Genomic DNA, 10,228 nt, shown 5'->3' with positions numbered 1-10,228 from the left:
CGGCGGCGCCGCCGCCGCGGCCGGCGGGGGCCGGGAGACCCCGCTCCCCGGGGCCGGCGGCGCTGCCGGGGCGCTGCGGAGGCGCTGCCCGCGGCCGGGGACAGCCCCGCACGGGGCGCGGGGCTCCCGGCGCGGGGCGGGCGGGGCCCCCCGGCCCGGCTTTCCCCGGTGCCAGGCGCTGACGCCAGGCGGGGTCCTCCAGGCCGCAACCATATAAGGGCTTCCTGCTTTCCATATATGGCCATGTACGTCATGGCCGGGGCGGAGCGCGGCCGGTGAGACCCGATATATAGGGGCGGTGTTGGGGCGGGCGGGGAGCCGAGCGCTTCCAGCGGGCACAGCCGGGGGGAGCCCCGGGCGGGCGGGCGGGGAGCCGAGCGCTTCCAGCGGGCAGCGCCGGGGCCACCGCGGCGCGGGGCACACAGCAGGCGACGGCCGCCTCGCCGGCCCCGCGGCGGCAGCGCCATCACCCGTCAGAGCCGGAGCCCCGCGCCCTCATGGCCGCGGCCAAGGCGGAGATGCAGCTCCTGCCCCCGCTGCAGATCTCCGACCCCTTTGGCGCCTTCCCGCACTCGCCCCCCGCCATGGACACTCACTACCCCAAGCTGGAGGAGATGATGCTGCTCGGCGGCGGGGGCCCGCAGTTCCTCGCCCCGCCCGGGGCGCCCGAGAGCGGGGGCTTCGGCGCCGCCGGGGAGCCCGGGGAGCAGCACTTCGAGCACCTGGCGGCAGGTAAGCGCGCTGACCCGGCCCGGGCGGGCGGGCAGTCCCGGTCCGCCGCGGGGGCAGCGGCGCCTGCGGGAGCTCCGCGCTGCAGCGGCGCCCCCGGTCCCGGCGGCCGCGCGGGGGGATCCTCCTGTTTGCGTCAGAGCTCCGGACTGGCTGCGGCTGGAGCGCTGCCAGCGGCGCTGCAATATGTTACGCTCAATTAGTGATTAACCAGAATCTGGGGCTGCGCTGCGCTGGGGATGGCTCGCGAAGCTCCGGCAGCGGCTGCGGTGGCTGCTGGAAGTAATCGCTGTTCCTCTCTTTTCAGACACTTTTCCCGAAATCTCCCTGAACAACGAGAAAAGCCTGCCAGAAACCAGCTATCCCAACCAAACGACGCGGCTGCCGCCAATAACCTACACGGGGCGCTTCTCCTTAGAGCCGGCCCCCAACAGCGGCAACACCTTATGGCCAGAGCCTCTCTTCAGCCTCGTCAGTGGGCTGGTGGGCATGGCTAATGCACCTCCCACCTCGACGCCTACTTCATCTTCGCCATCCTCCTCCTCGCAGAGCTCCCCACTGAGCTGCTCAGTCCAAGCCAGCGAGAACAGTCCAATCTATTCAGCTGCACCAACGTTTCCCAATTCCAGCTCTGACATTTTCCCTGAATCGCAGACCCAGTCCTTCCCCAACCCCTCTGGAGCCCCCATCCAGTACCCACCTCCAGCTTATCCGACTGCTAAAACCAACTTTCAGGTGCCAATGATCCCGGATTACCTGTTCCCTCAGCAACAGGGAGAGCTCAGTCTTGTTCCGGCTGATCAGAAGCCCTTCCCAGCCCTGGAGACCAGAGCACAGCAGCCTTCCCTCACGCCACTGTCCACTATTAAGGCATTTGCTACTCAGACTGGTTCCCAGGAGTTGAAGACCCTCAACACTAACTATCAGTCCCAGCTGATCAAGCCCAGCAGGATGAGGAAATACCCAAACCGTCCCAGCAAGACCCCTCCTCACGAGCGACCCTACGCCTGCCCCGTGGAGTCCTGCGACCGGAGGTTTTCCCGATCCGATGAGCTGACGCGGCACATCCGCATCCACACGGGACAGAAACCTTTCCAGTGCCGCATCTGCATGCGGAACTTCAGCAGGAGCGACCACTTGACCACGCACATCCGCACACACACAGGGGAGAAGCCATTTGCCTGTGACATTTGTGGCAGAAAGTTTGCCAGGAGTGATGAGAGGAAGAGGCACACTAAAATCCACCTTAGGCAGAAGGACAAGAAAGTGGAAAAGGCAGCTCCAGTCTCAACTGCTTCCCCAATTCCTGCCTATTCATCCTCTGTGACTACATCCTACCCTTCCTCCATCACCACCACTTACCCCTCACCAGTGCGCACAGTGTATTCCTCTCCTGCTCCGTCTTCCTATCCGTCCCCTGCACACACCACATTCCCCTCCCCTTCTATAGCAACCACTTATCCCTCTGGCACTGCCACTTTTCAGACCCAAGTGGCCACCTCCTTCTCATCTCCAGGGGTCACCAATAATTTCAGCTCTCAGGTGACCTCAGCACTTTCAGACATGAACTCAGCCTTTTCTCCAAGGACAATTGAGATCTGCTGAGATGACCTTCTGGAACAGGAGAATTCACCTTTTCCATTGGTATTATCAGACATGGAGTCTCCAATTACTCCCCCAACACCATACGTTGCAAGGCTATTTAACTTTAGTTTAAACTTCAGCTGCCTGAAACAACTGCTGCTTAAGTTTTCCACCTCTGTTGAATGACTTAATTTGCATGGACTGTGGATATAAGTTCAATATAATTTTCCCCGTAAACAATAGTCTTTTATTAGGAAGAAAGGACTTTTGATTAAGTATCTAGCTGATGTAAATTGTACATGTGCCATGGTTTTGCTTTCCTTTAGGGTACTATTGATGTGGAAAAAAAAAAACTTTGCATATTCATATTGTATTATTTGGAGTTTGCAGGGCCATATTTTGTAAATGTTAATTCTATTTCAGTGACAATGCTGTAACGCGTTTCAAACTTCTTTGGGAACAGCACTTACTGTATTTGAGCATGTTAGAGTGATGCTGTGTAAATATCATCTGATGAGACACTCACATGTGGCAGAAGTTTTGTTTTAAAAGTTAAAAGTCTTGGTGCCTTTTTGTGAAGCCTTGCTGACGTCATGCATTTGTGTGAATGGATGCTTTGCATCTTGCCTTAAAGTGAAAGGGATGTTACGCAAAGAATGTAAAGGGAAGCAGGGAATGGGTGGGGAGAGGAGCAGGAGAAAGGCCTGAGGGATGGAATGTAAGCAAAAAAAAAAAAAATCCCACACCTCTCAAAGTCTATTTTTGTTACAAAAATGTAAATTTATATATATATTCAGGAGTTGGAATGTTGTAGTTACCTACTGAGTAGGCAGCAATTTTTGTATGTTATGAACATGCAGTTCATTATTTTGTGGTTTATTTTTACTTTATAATTGTGTTTGTTAAAATGAAAGTGACTGTTTGGCTTCTAAACACATTGAATGCGCTTTCCTGCCAATGGGATATTTGGTGTACAATACCCTTCAGAAAAAAATAAATAAAATATCAAGTCGTGCAGACTTCCACGTTTTCCTTTAAGTTACTACACAGGAAGACTGTGCCACAGCAATCCTGACTCCCTCAGTGGCTGCAAAGCCACAAGTGCTGCTTGTCTCCTGGAAAAATACCTGCTTAAAGAAATGAGATCAATCTCATGTCCAGTCGCTTGCAAAGGCTTGGATGGAGCACCCACATCCTTGCATTAGGTGCATCACCTGCTCTTTTGAAGTAGCCACGATTACTGTTTTCTGGCTTCTCCAGAAGCATGTGAGCTAATCTTGGGAAGAAAACCGATTCTTCCAGTGCTGAAAGTTAAGTTAGAAAATTAGAATCTCAACTGTGTTCGTAGGTAGCCAGAAATCTTACTGGGTGGGAAGACAACAGAGTAGTTTTAAGGCTGGAAATACAATAAGCTCAGTCATAATGGCTGTTTGACAGAAGGTGGCCCCGCTCAGCTGAGGGCTGTCGTGAGTTCCTCTTTGACACAACATAGGGCATGTGTGGCCCTGTCAGACTTTATTACAGCCGTGTCAGTATCTGTAGGAGAAAACCCTTCCTTAGGGGATGGTTTGAAATACATTCCAGGGGTTATGTGGTCACTGCAGACTGAAGTCAGAGGAGTTTCATCCCTGAGAACTAGTGGTGCAGGTACAGAACAGGGTTCTGCTGTCTGTCCTTTCGGGTGGGCTCTCTACAAATCACTGGTGTTTAGGGTTGTGAGTCGCTGGGATACACGCTATTTCCATGGCCTTCATCCCATAAAAAGCAAACAGATTCCCGGGCTGGGAAAGCACCGACCGCGCGTTTTCTGCGGGATCTCCCGCTGGCCGGTGGCCCGACGACAAGGACATCCGATTCTTAAAAAGTTCTCTTCTAGTCCAGCTGGGAGGACGAGCCGGTTCCAAAGAGGCTGTTCCCAGGGAACCAGCAGGTGCTGCCACCGACCGGGGGAAGCCCTTTCCCTGCGGGAAGCGCAGCGCGGGGGGAGGGAGGGAAGAACCTTTTTTCTCCCCACTCACGGGCAGGAACCGCGCTCGCCCGAGTCAAAGCCCAGCTGCCGGTGACCTAAAGCTGTCGGTGACCTAAAGCTGTCGGCGATCCAAAGCTGTCGGCGATCCCAAGCCCCGGCTCCGAGCCGAGCGGGGGCCCCGCGCGCTCACGCGGCTCTCGGGGGCGCGCCCGGGCCCCGTCACGCGGCCCCGGGCGGGCGGAAGCGCCGCGGCCGCCGGAACCGCGCGGGCCATATTTGGCTCTTCCTGAGCGGCCTTTTATGGCACTTCCGAGGCCCAAAAAAGGCGTTTCCTGCCCCGACGGTTCCGGGGCCGCTCCGCGCAGACGCCGCGGACCCCGCGGAGACACCGCCCCCCCCCCGGGCACGGACCGGGAACGGCCCCGATCCAGCCCCGGGCACGGCCCCGATCCTGCCCGGGAGCGGCCCCGATCCTGCCCCGGGAACGGCCCCGATCCTGCCCGGGAACGGCCCCGATCCTGCCCCGGGAACGGCCCCGATCCAGCCCCGGGAACGGCCCCGATCCTGCCCCGGGAACGGCCCCGATCCAGCCCCAGGAACGGCCCCGATCCAGCCCCGGGAACGACCCCGATCCTGCCCGGGAACGGCCCCCATCCAGCCCCGGGAACGACCCCGATCCTGCCCGGGAAACGGCCCCGATCCTGCCCGGGAAACGGCCCCGATCCAGCCCCGGGAGCGGCCCCGATCCAGCCCCAGGAACGGCCCCGATCCAGCCCCGGGAGCGGCCCCGATCCTGCCCGGGGAATGGCCCCGATCCAGCCCCGGGAATGGCCCCGATCCAGCCCCGGGAGCGGCCCCGATCCTACCCGGGGAACGGCCCCGATCCAGCCCCAGGAATGGCCCCGATCCTGCCCCGGGAACGGCCCCGATCCAGCCCCGGGAGCGGCCCCGCTGCGGCCGCTGCCCCGCGCTCCTGCCGTTCCCTGTCGGCAGCAGGGGCCGAGTCGCTCCCCCCCCACGCCTCCGAAAGAGGTAGGATGCCCGCCTGACCCCCCTGCAGAGCCCGGGGACCGTGTCCACCAGGACCTTCCCCACCCCGCCTTCTCCTCTGCGGGACCCTTCCACGAGCGACTCTTCAGCTGGATAGTCCGAGCCCGGGCGGCTGCTCTGTGCTTTATATGCACCAGATAAAAATGATTATTAGGTTTCCTTTCCCTTTAGAAATAAGGAACTAAAAATCACTTAAGGCATGCTTAAGAGCCCAGTGTCTCCTGTGGTGTCCCGTTGCGTTGTGTCCTGTTGTTTTCTGGAAATGCCACTGGAGGCTCTCTATAAAAACTGGTGAAATGCGGCTATTACAGGTATTTCTGTTGAGACTGAGAATTGCTCTGACCAAGTAGGTCACTGACCTTGACTGAGGAGACGAGACTTAACGAGGAGTGGAGAGACTTCTCTGCAGGCAGAGACTTTGTAGTGAAGAGATACGTGACCACAAGTCCTCCTTTCCTCCAGGGCTCCCACTGTCACAGGTCCAGACCACAGGGGTGATTTTGTGCATCTGAGCAAGACCTCAGGTGACCCTAGGAAAAATAACTTTGTAGACTCTGAACTAGTATCGGGAGCAGTGAAGGTGTTCTGAGCTGCAGCAGATGGCCTTGAAGGGCTGCCCCCAAGCACAGGTTCACCACTGTCAGTTTGACTAAAGCTGGATACAGTGGGTGAAGGCTGGCTCATGAAGAGTGTCTTTGACCCCTTCTAAACCAAACTGTTAACTAGGGCTGAACTTTTCCAAATCAAACTCTTAACTAGGGCTAGAGTGCTTCTTGACTTTTTGGTATAAGTGGCTGTTTATTTTTGTTTGTTTTGGCCCAGTAGACTCAGACTCCAGAGTTATATGTGTAGTTAGTGTATTTATGAAGACAGCTTGGCTGTGGGATTTTTGAGCTAAGCACTCTCATGTTTTTACCTGTGTACATCATCTTAATGTAGCCCTAACAAATACTAGTTAGACCTAGAAAAGAGATTACATGCTTTAAAGTGCACTGAGACTCTAGGATGAAATATGAGCTATAGCTAAAGAACAAGAACTTTTATAATAGTTAAGTTTTTTTGCTACAATCAGAGTGACTTTGTTTTTAAAAAAATCAGCCTTGACTGATAGACTTTAATGATTTATGGTCTTGATGAATGGAACTCTCTCTTCCAAATAGCTGGGGCTGATGCTTATACATATTCTTTGGCACTTTGCAGGGTTCAATTTGTGATCATTGTTTGGCACAGTCATAATGAAAATGATGGATGGTTACGAAGGACTATTTCTAACATGTATATTTCAAAAGCATCATTAAAGTATTCTTCTTGAACTTTTTTTTTTTAATAAGCATATAGGCTCATCTTTTTCTTTTGTGAACTTTTCCTGCTACTTTTTTGTATCTCCAAACGCCAGTGATGTTACACGATGATGCTACCAGTAAATGTTGATACTTGAAAGTTCTGGTCTCCAGTGTCCTCTGTTAGGTTGACCTGAGGAATATGACCTGACTTCTGCTATCCCAAGTGCTGTGACAGTGGCCTTCCCCTCTAGCAAATAAAACTGTTGATCACAAATAGACCTGTGAACATCAGAGTTGGAAGTTTGATTTGAGACAGAAGTTTGATTTGATGGTTAAAAGGCAGTGAATGCCTTCAGCCTTTTGCTAAGATGCAGTTAAAACTTTTAAGCAGACTGAGCATTACTTTTTATCTGCCAGTGGCTGTTCTCCAATCTGACAAGGTTAGTTGGGGATGGCTTTAAAAGCTCTTGAAATCATGTTACATAATGAATATGTAAAATGTGTTTATCCAAATTGCTGCACTCATTTGACTGCACAGGTGTGTGTGGCTCTCAGGTTATCGACCTGAATGTGCCCAGCTATGGAGCAAGTCACTGAACTTTCTGGTGCATTCCAACACGTGACATTCTGTAAGCTGAGTGCATGAACTGGAACTGTGCTTCCAGGTTTGCCTGCATTTACAGGAATTCTAGTCACAGCAGCCTTGGGGAACCCTCAAAGTACTGTAAACACACCTTAGTAAAGTCTGAGCTTTGACTTCTTAGTCAAAGAAGTGTCATTAAGCTACGGAGTGAACGCATTCAGTTTTACCATTTTTAATGGTTTTGACTCTGTCATTGGAATACCTGAAAGAACACTGGAACAGAAGGAAACGAAGGGCCAGACTCGATGAGGAAATCCTATTACAAATTTCCTAGAACAAAATGTCAACAGTGGTTCTTAGAATACTGTCTAGAACGTTTCTTCCTAATTAATCAGGGAACTAGAGTTGGAAACATGACAAAGTTGAAGGAAATGTGCAGCAGTAGCATTTTGTTCTGAAGATACTTGTGATTAAAGGTCTTGATCGTGATTTCTAACTTCTCTACTCTCAGGCACACACAGCCAAATGTTAGTAGATGAAAGAAAGAGTTATGCTCAGAGTTCTTCTGTGCAGGCTTTAGAGATTTCTGATCATTTCTCAACTTTAGGGAGAGCAGCTTGTGTCATACCCGGATCCGAGCTGTTTGGCTCCATCAGAGATGGCGCCAGCAGGCTTTAGATATCCTGTGCTGCCACCTTATGTCTGGAAACAAAACTGACTTCTTACCAGGAAATACTTACGTTAATGCTCAAGTGACCTTGTAACTGTAGCTCTAGTCTTGAGTATGAAAACAATCACATCAAGTTATGCAGTTTCGGTTCCTTTGATTTTCTTTAGGAATCTGAGACTAAGCTTCTTGGTGGGTTTTGGGGGGTTTGGCTTCTGGTTTTTGTTTGTTTGTTTGTTCGGGTTTTTTGTTGTTTTCAGTTTGTTTGGGTTTTTTTTTATTGGTAGGAGAGCAGTGGTGTTGTCCTCTCCCCATTTGCTTGTGTTTTTTCTTCCTCCTTCCCAGTTCCTCCCTGAACTCACAAGGAGTAGAAAGCCGTTTTATTTTCTAGCTCTGGGTGCCTGGAGACAAACACTGGGATACATATCTTTGGAGCATAACATAAAGAGCATGACTTACATCTAGAAGTTTGTAACTTCTGTTTTCTGATGCTGCTTTTCATGGTTCATTCCTGCTGTCAGTTGGCAACAGCCAAAATGCTCTGTGAGGGCAAACTCCATACTTGCAGATTCTTGGCAAAGGGTGGAATAACTCACAAGTGGGGTCTGGCGTGAAAATGGTTCTGTTAAAATAAGGCAAAGAATACAATAAATAAAAATGGGCATCCTTTTTATGTATGAAATAAATAGGAATAAAAATGCTAATAAATAGGAATTATAAAAAGGCACTTTTTCATTTTATTTGCTGACATCTCTCATTTTTTTATGCAAGAAACCCCCTCTAGTGAGTAATCAGAACAGAGGTGTGAAAGTGAGGAGCCTTTGACTTCCACAGTGCACTTAATTTTCCTTTTCTCCTCTCTTTCAGGACAGGAAAAAACCATTTAATTCAGCCCAGTGATGTCAAATGCTTTGGTGTTTGAACAGCCAAACTCAAGAGCCTCCAGACCCATCAGCCTGCATTGGAGGAAAATCCACTGGAGCAGCCAACACTGCTTCACCTCCATGGACAACCCTCTGGGTCTGGGCAAATGCAGCCCCTGAGGGAGGGCAAAAAGAGCAGGACCTCGGTCTCTGAGTGTCTGAGAAACAAGGGAGAGACAAATGTATGGATCATCCTCTGCCTCAGGGGACCAGGAAAAGCCACTGACTAAAAAACTAAAATGCTGCTCCACAGGGAGCCCCTGCACAGGACTGAACTTTATTCTGTGCTTCCTGTCAGTTCCCACATGAGCCCAAGTCTCCAGTCTGGGTCATGCAGGACTTGAGGTATCAAGTACAAACTCTGAGGATGTTTGTGAATTAATGTGGTATAACTTAAAGTGTTTTGTTTATTTTCATTCCTCAGAATTTCCATGGTATTTGATATTAAATACCTCAGAGGGGTCTATCATCCTTGGGGACGGGAGAGTTCTGGCTGCAGTTCCCATCTCCCTGCAGGCCAAAGCTTGGTGTTCCCTGTGCTCCAAAGGTGGTGGATGGAAAGGCTGGAAATGCTGTTGGCACAGGCCCTGCTCAGGCTGGACCGTGACTTTCCATCTTCCCAGCTCTTCTGTCCCTTCCCTTGGATTTTCCTAGGAGCTGTGGTGTGCCACGGGCAGTATAGATGGCCAGTGCCTCCCTTAGTCCCAGAATCCCCAGGGTGGAACACAGAGAAAATAGCAGGAATATGAAAATTTCATGCATTGAGAGTTTGTGGTGCTCTGGATCAAATCTTGGATTTCTAATGTTAAAGGAGAGGGTGGGGTCAGGCAGCACTTGGCTGTTTTGGGGCTTCTCTCTCTGCCTCCTTGTCATTATTGTTCTTATCACTGCTATTGTTACTATTGTTAGTGTTATGTATTATCATGAATATTAAATTATTATATTTTTCTTGGTTTCCATCATTAAACTATTCTGATCTCACCCGATGAGCTGTATTTTTTCCTTTAATCTCTTCCCCACCTCACTGCAGGGGGCTGCTGGTGCCCAGTTGCCGGCTGGGGTTCAGCCATGACTCCGGGGCGATTCTGGGGGCTCAGAACCAGACTCACTCGGTCGGTTTTTGGGCTCCCACAGAGAGATCCAGTGCTGCGTTTGGGCGGCTCGGAACTGAGCCCGAGAGTCCCGCGATTCCGGGCTCATAAGCGGAGACCCCGGTGCCGCGTTTTGGGGGCTCAGAACCAGGCTCACTTGGCCAATTTTTGGGCTCACGAGGAGACACCAAGTGCTTTGTTTTGGAGTCTCAAAATCAGGCTTAGAGTTTAAAAACACAGACTAAGTCCTGCATCCCGGCTGCGGGCCGGGCGGGAGGCGGTGCCGGGCCGGGCGGGCGGTGCTGGCGCGGCGCCGCCACCGGAGGGCGCCGCTGGGGCGGGCGGGGCG

The 10,228-nt window shown here is 52.0% G+C and overlaps 1 protein-coding gene across 1 annotated transcript; it reads left to right on the top strand.

Annotated features, from left to right (window-relative positions):
- Window positions 1–322: 322 nt before the first annotated feature.
- Window positions 323–3,332, top strand: EGR1 (early growth response 1). The gene is made up of 2 exons (XM_032703236.1): window positions 323–732; window positions 1,037–3,332. Exons 1-2 carry the CDS (start codon window positions 498–500, stop codon window positions 2,332–2,334), a joined length of 1,533 nt encoding a protein of 510 aa, XP_032559127.1. The 5' UTR covers window positions 323–497; the 3' UTR covers window positions 2,335–3,332.
- Window positions 3,333–10,228: the final 6,896 nt, after the last annotated feature.

The sequence above is a fragment of the Chiroxiphia lanceolata genome, chromosome 15, assembly GCF_009829145.1.
Source record: "Chiroxiphia lanceolata isolate bChiLan1 chromosome 15, bChiLan1.pri, whole genome shotgun sequence".
NCBI lineage: Eukaryota > Metazoa > Chordata > Aves > Passeriformes > Pipridae > Chiroxiphia > Chiroxiphia lanceolata.
The sequence above is the reverse complement of the archived record's forward strand: the minus strand, read 5'-3'. Positions and strand labels throughout refer to the sequence as shown.